General features: G+C 40.0%; 1 protein-coding gene across 1 annotated transcript in view; it reads left to right on the top strand.

Moving 5' to 3' along the window:
- evla (Enah/Vasp-like a) overlaps positions 1-22,100 on the top strand; it is a 45,008-nt gene that overhangs the window by 16,493 nt on the left and 6,415 nt on the right. The window contains 7 exon segments of the mRNA XM_042500897.1: positions 8,033-8,201; positions 9,302-9,482; positions 17,321-17,378; positions 18,333-18,388; positions 19,284-20,093; positions 20,096-20,181; positions 20,183-20,216. Coding sequence (XP_042356831.1) covers positions 8,033-8,201; positions 9,302-9,482; positions 17,321-17,378; positions 18,333-18,388; positions 19,284-20,093; positions 20,096-20,181; positions 20,183-20,216 — 1,394 coding nt within the window.

Raw genomic sequence — 22,100 nt, forward strand, 5'->3', positions numbered from 1 at the left:
TTTTAAATATTTGCGCTCTCATTAGCCTGTCAGTGTGGTGTGAGAAACACACACTATTTCTTTCTTTATTCATGAGCTGGTAGTGGGGAAGTGCTCATGCATTTTTAAAGATGTAGTCTATAGAATACACAAGAGGAAAATACCAGCAGGCTCAAGCCTTCAGAAGACCAGAGCGGCCTGAAAAGAAAAAAATGCCCAAATGTCAGCTGTTCATTCAGTCTCCCTGCACCTCAGCGAATCTTCTGAGAGTGTCTATGATCAATATTTTTTATATCAACAGTAATTCACATGACTTTTTAAGTGAAAGGGTTCACATACAGTGATAAACCAAGAGAGAGATCTAACCTGAGTCTGCAGTTCCAACCTGCTCAGCTGCCAATTTCTGTCTTTCAGCTCCTTGTTTATTTAGGTTGTTCAAAATGCAACTTAAAGGGGCCCTTTTGTGCTTATTATTAGATTCATACTTGTATTTGGGATTTCTACTAGAACATATTTACATGCTTAAATGTTAAAAAAAAACACTATTTTTCTCAGACTGTCTGTGCTGCCATCACCTGTATTCACCTTCTGCCTGAGACACTTTGTTTTAGCTTCGTCTCTTTAAGGCTCCATCCCAAAAAAGTCCAGTTTTCTCTGATTGGTCAGTGTGTCCGGGTTGTCCATATCTCTGCATCTCTGCAGCGGAGGATGACTGTAGTGGATTTTTGAAAGTGGTCCGGTATTGAGCGAGGCCACAGCAGCGAAACATGCTGCAATTAAACTGTGCCCCTTCAATATATATCCATTAAAAGTGCCTGTATTTGCCGCTGTCAGGCTCACAGATGAGAAATGTATGACAAAATTATGGAAAGACCCCACTGACGAAATGTTTTTCTTTACTCTAACCAAGTCTCATTCAAAGAGAAGTCTTGTGAAATCTTGCAGGCATATCAAAATCTGCTAAATATTCATCCATGACACTGAAAATCTTTTAGATAACATCAAGATATGCTTTCTGTACTCAACACGTTTTTCCGGGCGCTCCTCTCTGTGACTCTCACCGATGTTTCCACTGTTTTTTGTCCCGCAATAACTCTCGCAAGATTTCTGAACGAGACTTCTCCCTGAGCGAGACTTGATCACAGTAATAAACACACCAGTGAAAGAAAATGAAACGCAGTGTTGTCAGACAGTCAGAATAACGATCTAAGCCTGTCAGTGGCAAAAATTAGCACTTTTAGTGGACGTAAATTGATGATGCGAACATGCCCTAAGTGGTTTCATTGTAGTCTTTTATGCTGCGGTGCTCTCGCTCATTACTGGACCAATTACAAAAACTATTGTAGTGTTGAATGACTTAAACAGAGAATGGCAGCACTTTATTTTGTAAGCAAGTCACCATAAAAGCCTCAAAGCACTACCAGGCACGTTTGAACCATAATGTTATCCAAACTCGTGGAGAAATTTATAACATCAGCAGCCAAGAATGCAGGTTCTGACATTAGCATGTAGCTATATGTAGCAGTGTAGGCTCATTTATGTCAACACTTGTGTAGCGTGCCTGGAGCAGGTGACCATATAAAGAATGTAATGAGAACTGACACTGGCCATGTTTGACATGAACATTATTCATTTTAACAGTATATAAAAGACGCTTAATACAGAAAAAAATAGCAGATCCTCTTTAATAACATTATTGAAGGCTGCTCTGTATTTAGGTGAGCAGGTTCTCGTCCTTTGGTATTGAACATACTCGCTCTGACGTGGCTCACTGGGACACTTAATGGGATGGAGCCAACACTGATGTTATTCCTTGTGTCTGCAGTGAGAAGGGTCTAGTGCAGTCTTAAGTCATCTTCTACTGTTTTTTTTTTACTCATTACGTGTCATTTATTATCAACACAATCAATGTAGCATCAACTAGCAACACTCATTTTGACTTGTCAAGGTTATTACTCAAAAAGGGGTCTTCTTTGTAATTAATATATTCTAAAATGTCGTTTTCTAGTTCTTTAGTTTGACCTTCAGTTCTTCCTGTTTTGTACATTCCTGCTCTGAACTTCACTTTGATTCATCACATTATTTTAATGTCACTGATTGTGATTTTCAGCGATAGCTGACCTTTTTCAGATTAAGCCGTATCGCCTGCTATCCCTTCGTCGCAAACACACACCCACTTTGGCTATCACGTCTTTCTTTTTCGACTGTTTACCCTTTTTACAGCTGAAAATCCATCAACCATCAAGCGTTTGAGCATAATGGGCCTTTTTTTTGTTGTTGTTGGTAGCTATCATGTGCCCTATTGTGCCTTGTCTCTTTGTCATGTGACTGAGAGAGTCTGCCAATAACAAGATCATACACAGAAGCATTTAACACAGAAGTGGGGAGAAATGATCTGAGTTGCTCTTTGAAGATCCAACTCTGCTCAATGCACCCAACAGAACAAAGAGAAACTGTCCTTTTCTTTTTTTTTTTTTTTGCATTACATCCCATGATGTGTTTATTGAGCAACATACTGTATGTGGAGGAGGAATTGACGAGACGCCCGCTTTATTTCTGACTGCTCGGGGAGAACTGAAACCGTGAGCTCGGAGCTGGAGGCGCTCCATCCCTCTGGCCCAAACTGCTCCAGAAATAGGGCCTGTTTTTGTAAGAAGATCCATCACAGAGAAGCAGCCACCTCCCTCCTCCCCTCCCCGTCTTTTCCCAGAGAGCCTCTGGTGGTCTGTCGGGTCTCAGAAGTGGAGAGAAGTGTCAGTTATGCGATTTGAGAGTCTGTTCAATTTATTTAGAGATTTAGGAAACATGATGTCTGTAGTTATCCCTCATGATTCAGAATGGGAGGTTCTTAAATGTCGAGGCAGTGGACTTTTTAGATTGCGATATCCTGCAGCCTTATCAGTGATTAAAACATTTTGTTTTTCTTAATGTTGATATTTCAGGAGTAAGATGCTATTTTGCATGAGTTAAGGGTGAATCTGTGCGTCTGTGTGAGGGCTGTCAAACAGGACTTTTGATTTTATCCGGAGTGAATTGAACATGACATTTGAATGTATTTGAGGAACTTTGTGTTCACATCTGCTTGTGTAAAAGACAAATGTGTTTCCTGTTTGATTTTCAAGTTCCTGTTTGTCCGTGGACGGAGGATATTTATTGTGTAACTATTTTCCAGCCATCAGCATCTACATCTCGACTCACTGTTTGTCTTACTACATTCAGCCGTCTGCAAAAAGTGTCTGTGTAGGAATCACTGTCATGAATAAATTGTGTTGTGATGGCTTTGATATGATGTTGCTGCTGGTTAACTCTGCAGCAGTTGTGGAGCGGTGAATGATGGGTATTTGACAGAGGGGAGGGCCGTTGTAATCGTGGGAGTTGTTGATGAAATCCATCTGTCAAGTGAGCTTTAAAGGCTTCTCTCTGAGGAAGGACATGATGTTGCTGTGCAGTTTATTCTCAGAGTTTGTGATATTGTTGCATGGAAATAAACTTCTTTACGTCATGTGTCAAACAGGTGATTTGACACATGACTCATATGATGAAAAGATTTTTCACATGAAAGAAAAATGGAAAGACTGAAGGCGACTTTTGCTACCTTACTCCACACACACAGACACACACACACACAGAGAGCTTCCTTTGCTCAATGAATCACAGACGTGCTGCACTTTCTTAAATTTGAGAAAATAAAATACTCATTGAGGGGCTCCATAAAGACTTTCTATAAAGTCTGGAATCCTTTCTTCATTTTATCAAGATAAGAATAAAGGCAGATTTAGCCATGCTTGCATAATAGAGGCTTGCAAATTTTCTTTTTAATTTTTTACAAACGCATATCTAATAGCCTGCTTTTTTTACTATTGGGGATTTGCATCTTTTATTATTGTATGTTTTTTTAGTATCACTACATTAGCAAAACATACCAAAGTGTTATACCACTTATCAAATCCACAATAAGCAAAAAAAAAAACAGGAAAGGAAAAATTGTAGATGGTCAAAGGTTGATATTGAGCCCTCAACACTGTCATTCTGAATTCCTCACTTGTATTGCACATTTTAGGGGAATTAATTAAGTTCAAGTCACACTTAATTATTTTGCAAAAGTAACATTCAGGTATGCAGTTTTTTAGGAAAGCCCAGCTGTTTTGTCACGCTGTAAAAATAAACTTTATTTTAAATTTTAAAAAAGGTAGTGTCTGAGCTGCCTTAAATTGAAGAAGACAAGTTTAATCACTACAAAACTACCTCAACTTGTCCTCTCAGATTCAGTCAACTTAAAATTTTAGGGACAGCCTGGATCTTTGCTTTTTTAGGCTAAAACAAAGTTTATTTTTACGGTGCTAAGTTAGAGAGCATGTGATGGTAGGAAAAATGAGAGCCAGCTGGGACCTGACTATGTGTCAGAGCGGTCCAGGGGGGGTCTCTCAGGTTGTCACGCTGTCGTCCTCCTGCGGAGCAGCACCTCGAAGGAAAGGTTTTCAGAGGACGGGGCTCACATGTTGGCATTTGAATGTTACAGCCGTCCTCGGGGCCTTGGAAACAAGTCCCAGCCTCCGATAATTGCTGTGAAAGACAACCTCATGTATCTGCGTCCTCGTTTTATTATTTTTGCCATTTTTATCGTTAATGTAATTGTGCTAAATTGCTGGGGGTTTAACTTTGCACTGTATAATCTCACTCACTTCCGGCTCTCTATCCAGCAGTCGAGGTAATAGAACAGTTAATCACACTTTTGGCTCTTGTCACCATTTCTGGCTTTTTTCATGCCCTCATAACTTATACAGCATTATGCTGCTGGACATGCCTGACCTCTAAACAGGTTCAGGCAGATCTCCAGTGTATCGCTGCAAAGTCTCAAATGTTTCTGTTTAGTAGAATTTGATGTATTAATGGTTTAAAGACTTGACGTCACTCCATACCTTTGCCATATTGTAAATGTATCAAGTAAGGAGAAAACTGTTCCAGGTTATATGAAATTGTGCATTTTAAAGCTGAAATGATTAGTCAGTTAACCAATTAGCCAATCATTGGAAAAAAAGCTATTACATTTGCTAAATGTGCATTAGATATATAGTTGTAAATTAAATATTTGGATGTTTTCAAGCGTTAAATACTTTTAAAGATGTCACTTTGGGCTCTGGGAAGTTGTGGTGGGTGTTTTTTTTACTACTTTCTGGCATTTCATCGATTAAGGGTTGGTAACTGTTAGCTGAATGCACAAATTGTTATACTGGTTGAAATGACTTAAGGTCCGAAAATGATCCGTCATCTTGGCCACTGTAATGCTGTAAAAACACGGACCACTCGCTGCCTTGCGGTCCACATTGTAAATATCCAATCATAGGTCCAGGTGTCTCCCTGCTCGTACGCGTCCCTACCGTGCTCGAGCCTGCAGTCTGAGCGCGTCATCGCCGCTTTTGCTGCAGCTGCAGGACTTTGTCGAAAGTTTACTGAAGAATGGAAGAGCAAAAACAAAAATGACCACTGCCACGGTTACTTGTTACCGCTCGTCCTGCTAAACGTGACGATGTTGCCGTTTGTAGTATGTCTGGACAATTTCTCTCACTCATCTCCTCACTGTATGTAAGGTAATATAAACTCTGTTTAAGTACAACTCCTTTGACTCCTGCAGTGACCAAATTTACATTTTATTTTACCATGTCATTTTATATGAACTACTGAAAAGATTAAAGAAATATCTCACCAACAAAATGATCATTTGTGTATCAATAACTCACCCCAGGTTACCTTGAATTTGTGAAGAAATCTGTGCTTTTCTCTTGTGATCTAAGTAAAAGTGAATGGAGAATCCAAAACCAGAGAAAATTCTGGATGAATTGAAGTCATGGGGGTCCATGTTTGACAACAGCAAAACTGCATCAGAACATCTGCTGACAAACTCTCACACAACTTGTAAAGTATAATCAAAGTCTCATTCATCCATTCATATGTTCAGGACTTCCCAAACACATGTATTTTCACTAAAAACCCTTGTTAATAATTTTGATGTGTTTAAACACCCCTTTTTGGCTTCTTCTCTACCATGTGAGGAAAAAAGTTTTTTTGACATATAAATGATCATTTTGTGGGTGGAGTGCTCCTTTAAGCTCTGGAGTACCTTGACAGTCAGTGAGCACATCAACAATGCTCTTTAGTTTGCTTTTCTTGGCCCTCACACCTTCAGCCTGCTAATGTGGGTCTGACTGCCAGAGAGCCGGCCCCTGAGGTGTTGGAAGTGAAAATTAGAGAAGTGTTTAGTCTCTTCTCAGGTTCTGAGAGTTAACTTCACGTCTGCCGGTACTCAACACCGCTCCACCTGCTGCCGCGTGCTTCCACCTTCAGGCACATATGGTGCTAAGGTCACAACAGTAGTCATGCACATAACACACATGCGTTTTTATTTTTTAATCTCACACTGTATCTTGGTAAAGTGGTCATTTTGTGATGTGATTTGTGTAAGCCACATGAGTCAATGGCCACATGTGTCGTTTTATGAATGAATTCCCTCTCGGCTCTGCGGTTGTGGACGTGATAATTTTACGCATGTTTGTAGCTTTGTGCTTGTGTGTGTTGTGCGACTTTACATTTGCTTTTCACCAAACCAGTCACCAGCTGGCGATGCGCTTGCTGATCAAACACTTGCGTTTTTAGCACACTGTATCATTACACGATACATCACGCACACCCCTCCGCAGTGATGCCTCTAAACACTTCTTCAAGCACTGAAATGTTGCCACCACACCACAGTAAAGGCCAGGAGGGAAAGGGGAATATTCCAGGCTTTGGTTTTAGGTTGAGGTCTCGTTTATAGCTTAAAAAATGGCAACACACCCTCTCCTCAGCACACACACACACTGTCAGATATCTACAGTGGCAGTGTGTTATTTCTAATGTGGTCACTGCAGAAAGGTGTGGTTCACAGTGACCCCTCAGTTAACCAGATGATTATACAGCAACTCTGTTTCACTGGTTTCATTTTATTGACCACAGTAAATGTGGTTTCACATTTCTGGTCGACGGTAACAGTCTGACAATTAACAGTGCAGTGAAGCATCTCTATAATATAATATTCTCTACTACTGATTAGGGATGGGAGTCATTAAGACTTTTTTGATGCCATTGTCAATTCTGCTTGTCCATCTGATTATTTATTCATTCCTCATCAATTTTCTCTGTGGAAAAAAATGGGCCTGCACAGTTTTTCAGTGTCAGTGAAACTGTTTTACTATTTGGGAGTATGAACAGAGTTTGGAAACGGAGTCAAAAAAGGGCATGCATGTGACTGAGCGCAGCGCTGACAGTGGTGCATGGAGTACAGAAAATCTGTACTCAAGTAAAAGTACAAATACTCCCATTAAAAATTACACAAGTAAAAGTGAAAATCACAATTTGAGAAACCTAAATTAAAAGTAAAAAGGCATCTGGTTAATAACTAATAATAATTATTAGTAATAATTACTTGAGCAATTTACTTTCTGTGTGAACCAGTGCGAAATAATAATTAAAAAAAAACTTCCTCTCTTCCCCTCTTCTCTGAACCATAACATCAAAGATTAATATCAAACAATGAAAAATTAACATACCTTTAAGTAACATTAGGTAGCTAACTGCATTTTCACCTGCAGTGTGTGCAACTTCAGCGTGTTTCTCTCAGGCAGCGACGTACCTCTATCCCCTACCCCATATCCCTACAGTTGGTGCCTGCATTTAGAGTAGATTTGCAACAAAAGCAAACGTAGCAAATATAGTGAGGTAAAAAGATTACTGGCTCAAAAACACATTCAAGTAAAGCGTTGAAGTACAGTTTTTAAAGTACTTGTTCCTTTAAAAGAAAAAAAACACTTTTTCACTGACGTGCTTCACTTAGGAGCTTAAATTGTCTTCAGAATTGGACAGAAAATCACAATAACATGTTTCAGCTTTTTGGAGAAACTGACAAAAAAACACTCTGAGAAAACAGATGAAGTGGATTTCTATGTGTGTCTCTCTGCAGTCAACAGAACAGTGTTACAGTATTTGTACTCTTCTCATGTCCCTTTCTGTCTTCCCTCAGTGAACAGAGTATCTGCCAGGCGCGGGCCTCGGTGATGGTCTACGACGATGCCAGTAAGAAATGGGTGCCCATCAAGCCCGGGCAGCAGGGCTTCAGCCGAATCAACATCTACCACAACACTGCCAACAACACCTTCAGAGTGGTGGGCGTCAAACTGCAGGACCAGCAGGTAAGAGACGCAGGGGAAATAAACTGCATCATACTCACAGTGGTGATAAAGGGACATTTCTCATGCGCTTCTGAGCTCTGTTGAGGTGTGAGGCGTTCATATCTGCTGTTTTCAGGCACTTCAGTGTTAGTAAGTGCCAAGTCAGATAAATCAGCAATTTCAGAATGAGTTTCCCAGCTGAAAACAATCAATCACAATATCTCTGACGTGACATCTGTCAATCAATCAGTGCAGCATTAGCAATAGCTAAAGATTAGGAGTTTTCACAGGTGTTTAATTTAAAGAAACCTGTCTCTACTTTAGTATTTTATGATAAATTATACTTCTAAGAGCAGTTGTTTTTCAGATTATTTTACTCTTACTCAAGTGCATTTGCTATTCAATATTCTAACACCGGGATACGTACTTCTCACTACTTTTACTGATACTTTTAGATATAAAGTTTTTATTTATTTACTGGTTTATTTCACGAGAACAATAGCTGAAAGCATTGCTTTATATATAAAATTCAAAGCAGGTGCAAACAGGTTTGTAGCCAATTTTCAAACCCTGTCCCTGGTTTGGCTTTTAGCATTAATACAGGAAGTGTGGGATTACTAAGGTTTTTGCCCCTTGTGTGCTGTTGAGGAATTTTTTAGGAATTTATCAGTAGAGAAATATGTGTTTCGTCCTCTTTTACGATGGATTGGATCTGATATGATTGTTGAATACGCAACATAATGATCAAATGGTCGATGATAGAAAATCATACTGACAGAAACTGAACTCAAAATAGTGTTTTCAAAAGTACCGAAGTATTGTAGTGCAGATCTCATCTTCAGTTGATATTTGAGGATTCATTTGATGTATATCTCGTCCCGTGGAGATTAGAAAATCATAGTGTGGAGAGGAGCAGAGAGACACTGGCATTAAATCTCCAAACAGCTGGTAAAATGTGTGGGAGAATAGTAAGGATCTCTTTCCACTCCCTTAGCAGCAACTGTTGAAGACTGAGTGAAATACTTCATCAGCAGCTGACAATACTTTGCCAACATGAGTGATGAAGCAGTTGCAGCTTAAATCTACATAACATTTTAATCATTTTCCTTTCCTTACTGAAGGTTGTGATCAACTACTCCATAGTGAAGGGCCTGAAATACAATCAGGCCACCCCGACCTTCCATCAGTGGCGTGACGCCCGCCAGGTCTACGGGCTGAACTTTGCCAGTAAAGAGGAGGCCACCACCTTCTCCAACGCCATGCTGTTCGCCCTTAACGTCCTCAGCTCGCCTGACAGTGGAGGTAAGGCGTTAACGTCATATGAATCTGGTTTTTTTTTGGTAATTTAATGCACATTTTCAACCACCATTTGAAGAACCAGTGTGTAGGTTTTAATGACATCTAGTGGTGAGGTTTCAGATTGCGGTCAAATGAATACCCCTCTTTACACCTCTCGCTTTTACAAGAGTGTATGAGGACCTGCAGAGACCTTCAGGTCACACAACAACACAAAACGTCCTCAGTAGAGCCACTGTTAGGTTTGTTCATTCTGAGCCACCGTAGAAACATGGCGGACTCAATGGAAGAGGACCCACTCCTTATGTAGATATAAACTGCTGTTTCTGAAGTAACGAAAACACAACAGTTCTTAGTTTTAGTTGATTATACACTAATAAAAACAGAAAGTGTTGCATTTCTGACAACCGATCCCCCTAAATCCCACACACTGCCACTTTAACCGTTGCGTTGTCTTAACTTTCTGTATGTTCGACTTGTCCTAAGGGTCAAAAATGACCCACCTTTGCTAAACCCCTAAAATAAAGCAGCTTAATTGAATTTTAAATCTCAAATCTATTTTCCATGAAGAAGCAACCTGTCATTTATCACAAACTTTGTGAACATGTTCTACCTCTTTTCCCCCCCTTTTTTTCTAAAGCGACCTTTAGTCCTTGAAAGGCACTAAATAAAGCCAATTATTATTATTGTTGTTATTATTATTCAGCAGATAATCGTTTTTATTACAACATACCTGTCATAACTGTTTTCTTTACTAAAGTAGAGGTTTATCATCACTATTATTACTGCAAAGGTGTAAACATATTTCTTTAGCAAGACATATATCACTTGTGTAAGTGATATATGTCAGCACTTAGCTCTTTAATTCTTACACATTCTTTTTTTAAGCCGTCATGTCGTGTCTAATGTTTTAAGATGTTTTTACGTTTGAAGTAAAGGACTGTAGCACAGTACCAAAGACAGACTTCGCCTCACAGACAATGAATGTTACTTTGCTCTGCTGTGCCCTCATACAGTTACCTTTTTTTATTATGGATGTGCACCGACGTTGACTTTTGAATTTGACTTTCTGTCAGACAGCGAGGTTTTCAAATGAAAAAGCTCGTCCCAGTGGAGAAAAGAGAAAGTAAAGTTTTTTTGAATCCTAATCGGGTGTTGGAAACCTACTAATGGAACTTTTTGGTTTGAATTACAACTTGCTGACTTAAACGGTCATCTGTGAACAGTTTAAATCTATTTTTGCTCTCAAAAGAATGTCAGGTAACCACAATCAAATAATCTGCATAGTTTTGTTATTTGTTTTGACTACATAGACACTTTTTAATAGATGCTTCTTCATAAAACTACACGGTTACACAGGATTGTATACAGACTGCATGCTGAGAGGACCATATGGAAACAAAACATTTAAACGTCACAATAATTAAATTGTTTATTATATGGGAACAGTTAACATACTGCAGTCTTAAAACAACATGAAGTGCATCTGCTGAACTAAGCTATACTACCCTCTGCTGGTCAATACCATGTCCTGCAGCTGCACTCTGCACACTTAACCAAACAGGAACAATTGTATAAGGGGCTGGTTGGTTGCTGACTGATTTTTTTTTTCTCATTGAAAAATACATTTTTGATAAATAATCTTCAATACAGTGCATTAATTTTCAGTTTTTACGAAATCAAAATGTAATAACAGTATATCATATAGCACGATTAGAGACATGGTTAAAATTAGCAGTTTTGTAGCTTTTTATTTCTTTTTTTTTTTTTTTACATGTACAGTGAGTGAATTCTGTTTTGCTGGAACCATTTACTGTGTTTGAAGCCAAACTCACGCCTACTCCTGGTTTACTAAATAGCGTCTGACCAGCTCTGGTTACAAGCTACTTATAATCTGTGTGTGTGTGTGTGTGTGTGTGTGTTTGTGTGTGTGCAGAAAATATTGAGAGAGAATATCAGTGAGGTTTGAACCGCGGTGTCATCCCATCCCATCCTTGTGACTCTCCTATTGGTGGCTAAAATATCCCATGGAGCCTCACTGTCGTACCCCACCGTGCTCACATGGCAGCATTCCTTTTTTTGGGTGCATTTGGATGTGGGATCATGGGCCTCGTAATGCAAGGCATACATATCTTCTTAAGAACTTATTTAACAAGGCTGTTTGTGCTATTTCTTGCTGAAAGTATAGCATAGTTACATAGTTAATGTTGTATAGTACTGAGTGGGTTGTGGAAAAATCATGCTGACTCCAGAATTTTCCCCTGGTGTCCTCAGAAGGGTTTCTTCAGCCATCATCATCCTCAGTAAGTGTGGTGCTGTAAAGAAATATGTCAGCTGGCTGTGCATGTTTCCCACGGTAACAGAAGTTGAGCATTAGCTATTTTCACACTATGAGAAATGTGCTGTTTGTGTGTGTCTGTAATAGTGCATTGTTTTGCACGTCACTATTGTGGAAAGTACCTAAGCACATTAACTGAGGTGCAAGTTATTTCAACTCCTCTCTATTTATCTAACAGCTACACTTTTCACATTCAAATTTTATACAAACAAACATATGATAAGCTTACGAAATACAATGCATTGTTGAATATTAAATTGCTAATTCTCAAATAGGGATGGGCGTTACCAAATTTTTAAAAATTTAATAGTATATTGGTGCTTTTTGTTACCATTTTAACTATACTGACGCTGATCATATCTTAAATGGGAAAATGCATTTTCAAAATAATGGCTCTTTTTAGAAAAAAGGAAAATGGATAATTAAACTTAACGCAAAAAAACCTGAAGGTCATATTGCTGCTGTGTGGCGCTTTCTTGTCACAAATAGTGCATCTTGATGTATTTTTATCTACTGGGTGAAAAATAGCATCATATGGCACTGTGGTGTTTCTTTGTTTGTTGAAAACAATATGAAATGTTTTCTTTCTATCACTTTCTCACATGTTTAGTGTCAAGGTGTGCGATGTGTGAGGCTATTCTGATGTCAAGTAGGTTTCCACAGTCATTTGGCCAGCTAATATCAGGGCTGTTTTGATATAGTGTTGGGCAATGTTTCCATTTCATGTCAGTATCATAACATGGAACTAGATATTGTTGTATGTAAATACTGAAAATGTTTGGAAGTGATGCTCTCAGCTATGTATTCATGCAATATTTCTATATATGTTAGCACTATTTATGGAGTTAGCACCGTAAGCTGCCAGCCACCAGCTCAGCCACCTGCTTGTTGAGAACCGTGTGCAGACAGCCTGAATTATTAACCCTTCCTAAACAGAGATTGTGCTATAGGACCACTACTAAGTCCCTTATTTATGCCTCCTTTGCATTTTCACACAGAATCAAACAACAGCGGCATCACCTCATTCCAGTGTGTGATTTTAAACAGCATGCTGCCATTGCAGAACCAAGAGGCGTGATGCTTAACACAAGAGCGTCTACCTCCAGTGTGACATAAAACAGATATGTCAGCAGTGCTTTCTAACTATGAGAATGGCATAACATGGCAATAACAATCATTTACCTTCCCTGTTATATCAGGGCTGAATCTCGTCCTCTGCAGACAGTTACTGTCACTGTTCTTCTTCTTTGAGTTAGCTAACTTCTTCTAGCTACTTTTTAAACCTCCACGCCGTCAGAACATCACATCCGTTCTGCCCATGATCGAATCCTGCTTGCTGTCCTGTTTATACAGACACCATTTTAGTGAGAGGCAGCGTAACAATGCGATATTCTTGCTTTGAAAAGGCAGTGTGAAAGGGGCTGTAGATGCACTGTGAATATATGTTAAGTACAGGTAGCAAAGTGATTGTGTCCATGTGTCTGTGTCTGTCCTATTCCCACTGCTTCTGAGGAGCTCTGCTGTTAGTGATCCATCATATTTTCATTATGTGTCCTTGTGAGTGTTTAAAGAAAGAATGGCGGAGCACAAGAGGGAGGAATAATTGATTTTTCTTTGATTACATTAAGACAACACACACACACAAACACTCATTGGTCTCCAGAGCTCCTATAAAATGCTTACAAGTCTGATCAGGCCCGCTCCTCCCCTGAGCTTCCTCCTCTTCCTTCACCATGGCAACAACCAGCACCGCGTACCGTACACAACGTCAGCCTCAGAAACACACATACGCATGGATGCACATGCAGGACGTCACAGCATGAGGTGATAATTGTCTCTTACACAGCATCAGCCTCATTAATGTCTGCAGAAAGGTTGTGAAGTGTTAATTGTGTTTCAGACTGAATCCCTGAAGTCTCACCTAAAAACATACAGACTGTTGTTGACAGGTGCATGCAGCATGTTATGCTTTTGCTGCATATATATCCGTATCTTCATATTCTTGGATCATTTATCGGAAGTTTATGTTTCTGCAACAATTATTGTTGCTGGTGTAAACAAATAGAAAACACAGTGTCCTGCTGATACTTAAACAGGAGGCCTGTATTTACAAAGCCTGCAGGGTGTCCAAGAGCATTAATATCAACCTCCTGTTAGCATCTCAGTCATTGTGATCTGAATACTTATTCAAGATCAGGATAACTGCGCTAAAATGCTTAAAGAAGACCAGTCAGAGCAAACAGTTAATATTCCCCTGTGTTCTTGGAGCGAGAAGGCGTTTCTTTGCTTTAAACCGTCAGAATAAATGCTGATTTTAATGTGCAGCTTTGCCAGCAGAGCACATGATAATTACCATGATCTCACAAGCAGAGTTCAAGTGAGTGTCAAGGAGTGAGGGCAACGTCATCCAGGCGTTTCTTTTTTCCTCCCTGCTTCTCATTATAGTAGCACATCAAAAGAAATCCAGTAATTAGGTCAGGTATGTCAGAATAAACTAAAGCATGTGATGATCAGGAGGTGATAATCTACTTTTTGCATGTTTAGTCTGTTACTGCCGGAGGACAGAAACACCACATACATGTTGGAGGTTGTTTGGAAATGTTAAAAAAAAGAAAATGAATTTGTGTGTGTGTGTGTGTGTTTTTTTTCAGCAGGTGTTTCAACCCCCCTAATTTGTCTAGTTATTATCCTCTCAGCTATGGAGTGTCATTTTAGTCAATATTTAATAAATAAATGAATAATATTCATGTATATATAAACTATATTTATTTATTTATGGATATATTTCATATTCAGATTTATTTATTTCCTGCTCTTATTTATTATGTATTTATAAAATAAAAGAATAAAAGTTACAGGGCAGTGTAAGATATGAATAAATATTTTATTTTGTAAAAGGCCTTGATTTGAAAGAACTGAAAATTGCGGCAGATTTGCAGTTTTCTGGGAATGTGTCCCAGATATGTGGCGCATAAAAACTAAACGCTGTCATGTCTATTCTTTGTATTTCCTTTTTAAAATTGAACCTTAATTAGGAATAGTCCCATTGAGATTCATAATCTCTCTTTTTCAACAGAGTCCTGGCCAAGATGGCAGCATAAAGAATTTTGCATAAAAGAACAAACAGACTAAGAACACAACAGTAAAAAGTTAAAACAAAACACCATAAAAATTCACAGACACGAAACAAGCAACAGGCTTAAAACAAACAGCCAGTTTACGACACAATCTCTTGTAATAAAATCTAGTTTAAGGTGACTCAGTAGCTCACACCAAGATGAAGGAGCCAAAACTATAAAAGCACTTTTACCAAAGACAATGTGTGTTCATCCAATGACACACATCAGATGTCAATGTGACTGAAGGTTGCAATACTGAAAGCGGAGTAAATAAGGAGGCAGTTTATGTAATATGGGCCTTAGAAAGAAAAGTATTCCCGTGTTTCACTCTCGGGTTGTACAGTCAAGTCAACTTTATTTCTATAGCACATTTCATACAATTTAAGCTCAATGTGCTTCACACACAACAAATATTCAGAAAAATAGCATAAAATAAAAAATAGGTAGAATAAAATAGAATGTATTCAAGCCCTAAACCATGCGGTGCTTTACAAACAAAAACTGAAAACTGGTTCTCTGACAGATGTGAATCCATGTGAAAACCTCAAAACTGGAGTGATGTGGTCCACTTTCTTGGTCTGAAGAACACATTTGATACTAAATTTCCAAATAAAAAACTACAAGACAAATGAAAAGCATTGCAATTGGTAGAATAAGGGCGTAGGAGTTTCCTTTCAGCCCTTACTGTCTCCATGTCTCAAACTGCCATCTGAGGCTACAGCTCTGCCTCACATTGACTGCCCCCATCACCCCGCCCTACATCCCCTTTCTCCAGACACGGCGAACGGAAATATCACTTGTGGGTGTTCTTGATGTCACGGCAGGCATTGAAGTTTAATGACTGGTATTCTGGTGATATGTGATAAGTGCTCTCCATGATGCTCCCTGTTAATAGCCGCCCCAGAATGAGGCTCTAACGCTGTCACCCGGGGGGGGGTTCGGGGGGTGCTGTCTGTCGTCAAGGAAAACGCTACACTGAGAAGATTATGTGGTGGACAACTTTTCTTAACAATGTTGACACAGTGATAGTCTTAAACGTGTTTTCATTTCATATTTGCAATATTTCTGTTTATTCAGCTCTTGTAGATTCTTTCCGTCTGTGGTGTACGGTTGAAATTCCTGTGGCTGGCAACATGTTGAGCAAATTACATTATAAACAGCTTGTTGGCTCTCCTGGGCAAAGTCACTATGCCTCACATGAGGCCCGCGTCTGTCTGTTCAGTCAGTAAACACAGCTTCTCCTGCTCTCGCTTCTGGGACTATTTTATAGAAGATTATTATAATTTTGTGGGTTTATTTTCAGATGGTTCTCATAATTACTCCCTAATGATCACACACATATTTTACAAAGAATGAAAGATGTTGCACACATGCTACACATGTGTTAGTTATTTATATGTTCAACACTGAGAGAGGCAGGGGACAACTGCACTTTTCAATGGGACTATAAAGCCTCATATCTAATAGAGACAAAATGCAGAGTGAAAAAACAAAGCTACCAACACAGTGTCGTGCTGAATCACGGCACGTAACAAACAAAAGTTGCATAATATATAAGACAAAGAATAAAAGAAAGACCAGGAATGAGGAAGAAGGAAGAGACAGGGCAAAGGGGGGAGAGTAAATACAAACAAGAAGTGAAAAAAACAAGTTTAGACAAGAAAAAAGGAGGAAATAAAAGGGAAGGAGGAAAAGAAGGAAAGGAAGTTTAGAGGGACAGAAGGCTGAGAAGTGAAAGGCACCAGGGGTTGGAATGTAATGCCGAGAATGCGTTAACTAGCCGTCCGTCACAGATCAGCATGATATTTATGTCACAGCGTTTATGTCAGTGTCTCTGTAGACGCTTTTATGCAGTAGGGCTGTCTAGCATCTAAAGGTGTCGACTGCAGCATAAGTCTTTGCAGCGCTGAGGGGAAACGCTTTTGGAATTACTACTTGGCCTTTTGTTTATTTACCCCTAAACTGTGGATTTTCACTGCCTCTGGATATTAGAACAGCAAGCTCTGTATTTTTACAAAGAAATGTTAAAAAGACTGAGCCTTTTTAATATGACTCTTAGATAAGTTTTACATTACAACCTCAGCTTTTAAGTTTTAATAATTTGTTTTTAATTTATTTTATCCTCTGTTTTTAATTCTAAGGACTTTTATGTAATGATTTTCATTTTCTATAATTTATTGTTTTACTTTTGTAATTTTCAAGACAAAACTTTTATTTTATTCTTTTATTTTTTTCTGTTGTTTTAATTGTCAAATGTGAAGCACTTTGGGCTGCTTGTTTGTATTAATCTTTCATATGAATAAAGTCAAGTTAAGCTGAATTGATGATTGATTGACTGCTTTTTGCTTTTGTGGTTTTTTAATCTATTTTTTCTTTTCTCTCTTCAGGTCCAGTCGTCCAGCGCCAAAATGGGCCCTCCTCAGATGAAAGCGAGGCACAGAGGAGGTACGATTTCTATGTGCAGTATACACCCAGCTGGCCACCAACGTTATTAAACTTTGATATTTTGTTGAATTTTGTTAACTTACCAAAATCAGGTGATATAACAACAATTAGTTGTAAGGTATGGAGAGGAAAACCTAATGTCTGCAAGACATTATGATGTTAGCGTGCACACAGCGTGAAATTCTAACGTCGATAGACATTTATCGATAATCGATATCGTCAACCGGATTTTCATTCCAACCAAAATACAACATCTGTCCAACGTCAGAGTCCAACGCCTTTTATATGTTCTATTGCATGGGGTGCTAGCTTGGTGAGAGTGTGTATGAGGCCGTCTCTGCACAAAAACACATTAATACACACCAGGGATGTCCTGATAAGGTCTGAAGGATCGTTATCAGGTCCAATCAATGCATTTTTTAATTAATCTGGATCTGTTTTTTTAAAGCCGTGCTCCACCCAATCCTTTGTTTACGTCTGCCGTTACACAGGTGTCATAAACAGAGAGCCGGATTTGAGGCAGATATTCAGGTTTTATTGTAATGCTGCTGTTTCAGTAAATAGAAAGAAAAGCAGAACTGTGACCGATAAAGTCGGGAGTTGTGACTGGGAATATTAAAATGAAGCTGTGACGCTTCTTTCTATTGGACTTTTGTTTATACTTGTATTTACCTTGTATCTGCATCTGTATCTGCAGATATTCAATATGATGATTCAGATGAGGGGCAAAAAAAACTTGATCGGGACATCCCTTATACATACAGTATAATTCAGTAAAAGACATTTTAGATGGAAATACAAATCAAAGCATCTCAATCCGCTTGGCTGCTGCTGTCTGCTGCTGCTTTTGTTTCTGTGGCACTATGAAGACAGCTACACACCAGGCTTAATTTATTGACACACAGTGATTAGAAATGACACCTTAAAGTGCAGTGACATGCTTCCACTTCATAGGATGATGGAGCAACATCAGATGCACAAGGAGAGGGAGCGACGAACGTCAGGATCAGGTGAGGCTTGAACAAACACACCCACACCCAGCTATATAAACATACGCACACTCTCTCTCACACAGGCTGCTCTGGAGACCGAAATGAATTGAAGGCTGCATGTCATATTCTCCTAGCTGCACAGGCTTTTTAGAGAACAAAAAATGTAAACACAGAAAGCTCATTGCACACTCCAGCTGTCAACGAACAACCCCAGCTGAGGAGCAAATTGATATTTGCTCTGTTTTGTGTTTTTCTTTTAATGAGGAGTGTTATCAGTGTTTGGTCAGGCAGAGCACACTTTACTTTCCCAAAGCAAACAGGTGATTTTATCATGACTAAATACCAGAGATTCCAGGTCCTGATACAATAGGTTTCCCAAGGTAAACAGGCTTTCCCAGTGTGGTTTGTGTCAGTGTTTCCTGCCTTAGTTTCAACCACCGCTCCCCAGTCTGTACGCCCTTATGCTTTTTATCCATGCACACATATAAATGTTCAAGTCTGCCCCTTAAAAACACATTCAGACTTAAACATCCTCCTTTGTCCCTGCTGTCAGTGGCGATATCAGTTACCCCTGTCCCTGCAACATGCTCTACTGCCATCTCTTTCTTCCAGCTACTGTTGGGGGGGAAATGCCATATGCTTTCTGACCATGGCTCAGTCATGTTGCATTCTGCTGCTTGTTCTTTTTATGATATTTTGATTCTTTCTTATTTGCTACTGGCTTCCGTTTTTTTGGATTGCTCCTGATTTTCTCATCTTTACTTGCTTGGTTGCTCAGTTGGTTGCTTTTCATTCTTCTCACGTTTTTCTCTTTTCTGTTTTCCTTTGTTTGTTGCCCTCCTTCGTCCTCCTCTTCGTCTGCATCTTCTCTTCCTGTCTCTCCTCTCTGTCTTTCTCTCTCTGCCCGTCACAGTCGTTTCCACTCTCCAATATAAAGTGTCCACCCCTCCCACCCACCCAGACACTCCTCCCGAGTACAGACAGTACAGAGCTAGCACACTGCCACCATCCTACGTCCGTGTGGCCTCCTCCTCTCCTCCCTCCTCCTCCACCTCCTCCTCTCCCTCTCAGGAGAAAGAGGTGGGGGCTGCTAGGGACAGGGCCCAGCTATCCTCCCAGCTCTCCACCTCCCTCGCCTCAGCCTTTTCCCCAGTCCAGGCAGGAGTGACCACCCAGGGCCGACAGGTCCGTCAGATCCCCCTGTCTCCTCCCACCGCAGCCCGCCACCTACACCTGCAGCAACAGCAGCAACAAGACATCATGCTCCCCCCTAAACACGGCACCTGGTCCGCCTCCCATTTGCAGCAAATGTACGCCCAGTTGCCCCCTTCCGCCTCCCCTCCAGTTATGATGGCCATGCCCGTGAAGCAGGGTCTGCCCCAACAGCCCACCCTCCCTTTGGCTCACCCCCTTCCGCCCCTGAGCACTAGGATGAAGCCCCCACCGATTGACCCAAATGCCGTGACGGGCCATCACCAGTACCCCCAGCACCAGCCCCACCCTCACTCCAACGGCCAGCCAGACGGCTCCTACTCTCCTCACTCTCAGCATCTACCACTCACCCCGCAGTACTGCGAGGCCATCCCCTTGCCTCCTCTGATAGGTCAGACAGCCCCAGGCCCCGCCCCCAGCCAGCAGCCCCAGTACCCATCCACCTTCCACCCTCAGCAGCAACCGCATCCGCAACAACAGCAGCAGGTGTACCACCAGCAGGCCCAGCCCCCCCCACCACCACTTCCTCCTCCTCCTCCTCCTCGCCCCCCTCTTACACTGCCATGTCTGACGGGGGCTCACCCAAGAAGACCCCCTCCCCCCGCCCCCCAGCAGGCCCCCACGGTCAGCAGCAGTAAGTATGAGGAGGAGAGAGGAGGAGGTAGTCTCTCAGCAGTGGGATGTTACATGTGTACAGTGTGTGTGTGTGTGTGTGTGTGTGTGTGTGTGTGTGTGTGTGTGTGTGTGTGTGTGTGTGGGGTGGGTCTTGTGTAAAGAAGGGTCCTGTAGTCGTCTAGTGAATGCACCCATAATGCTACACAAGAGCATGAAAAATGCATGTGTCACATGCACACAGTACATCAGCACTTGAAACCCCGACGCACCCACAATCCACCTCCACTCAGGTGTTTCACTGGTGTTTTTTTAGATCTGCTCTCAGGGCTGTGAGGGCAGATCAAATAGTATTTATTATTTATCTAAACAGAGTATTTATACATACATAACCACAGACAGGATAAAAGAAGTGGAAATGCTTAAGTGTCTAAAATCTGATTTTTTTTTTCAGTCAATATACACACATACCCTGCCCTCCCCGACCCCCAAAAAGTCAATAAATTGTGAAACAAATAAATAAATAAATGAAAAGTTTAAAAAATAATAATACATAAAAGAATGAGAATACAAAAATATATAATAATGCTAATAGTGATATATATATACATAAGATAAATAAACAATAAATTACATGAAAACAAAGGGCCATTGATTTGTTATTATAACTCAAACAACAAAATACAGGGTAGTTAAGTCAGAGGGAAGGGATCTACTAAAGCATTTCTGAAAAAGATTAATTTAACAAAAGGGGACGAGGTGTCTCTAAATTTCTGATGAGACTTACTGCTGTTGTGTCTGACTTTTTATAACAGTAGCAAAGTTAACACTTATTTGTTCCAATTTATGAATGATGCTTGTTTGATGCTTTTTTCAATTGCAGTGATTAAATCAGCTTTTTTTTCAAATGGCCAGCAGGGGGCGACTCCCCTGGTTGCAAAATGAAGGGGTTGTATACAAATGAAAAAAAGACTGAAAGGGCCCGAATTCTGGCTTGATTTATTACCTCAGTTAACATTTTCCTAATGAGTTTATGGTCCTTATCGTCAGTTTAAAGTCTTGTTCTACACAGCCTGATGCTCAGTCTGTAAATTATGGTCCCATTTAGTGTTAAACAGATAAAACAGGGTATGCCTTAAGGTGCGGCTACCTCATGATGACAAGTCCCTACAATTAAGATAGAGGTATAGCATTGCGCATCCATGGCTCTGTGTACGTCTGAATAGCCGTAAACTTGCTTTTGGGTATTTGCCATGTTTCCCATGTTTTCAGTTCCTTATAACATTTTGTTGCCTAAAGATCACTTGTCCAGCATTCGGTTGTAATAAAAGACACTCGAAAGAGTCGGCTCTTAATTTCTGGTAAGTAACGCTACATTTTTAGACCTTTTTTTCACTAACCAAAATTAGAATCCCAGTTAATATGCACCTTGTCGCTACCGGATCCGTTCATGGCCTAACACCTGACCAATGGGCTGTCCTAACCCATTTAAATATCTCAAAAATTTTCAATGCCAGTAAAACATTTTGCCATAATTATGTTTACATGCAAAATGAGTTAGAAACTAGAAGACGTTACTCACCCTTTAACTAACAAGATGTAGCTCTAACCTAAACCTTCTCCTTTAACCTAACTCTTCATAGCTAGCTGCTAATGTAGGTGTTGAGAATACATTTTTCATTCAGTGGCTAAATTCTTGCATCTACCAAACTGGAGGCTTCAAAATGATAGTCGTCAAACCAATGAATGATATACAGTCTATGTATATACTATGTTTGTTTTCTGTCAGTCTCACTAACTTTTATCAGCATTATTTCATGTCATTGCCTGATTTCTAGGATATCTCTACCCAAATATAACCTGACTAGAGATCTAATCAGCCAGAGTAATTAAAAAAATGTGTAGA

This window comes from Plectropomus leopardus, chromosome 14 (assembly GCF_008729295.1).
Source record: "Plectropomus leopardus isolate mb chromosome 14, YSFRI_Pleo_2.0, whole genome shotgun sequence".
Classification (NCBI taxonomy): domain Eukaryota; kingdom Metazoa; phylum Chordata; class Actinopteri; order Perciformes; family Serranidae; genus Plectropomus; species Plectropomus leopardus.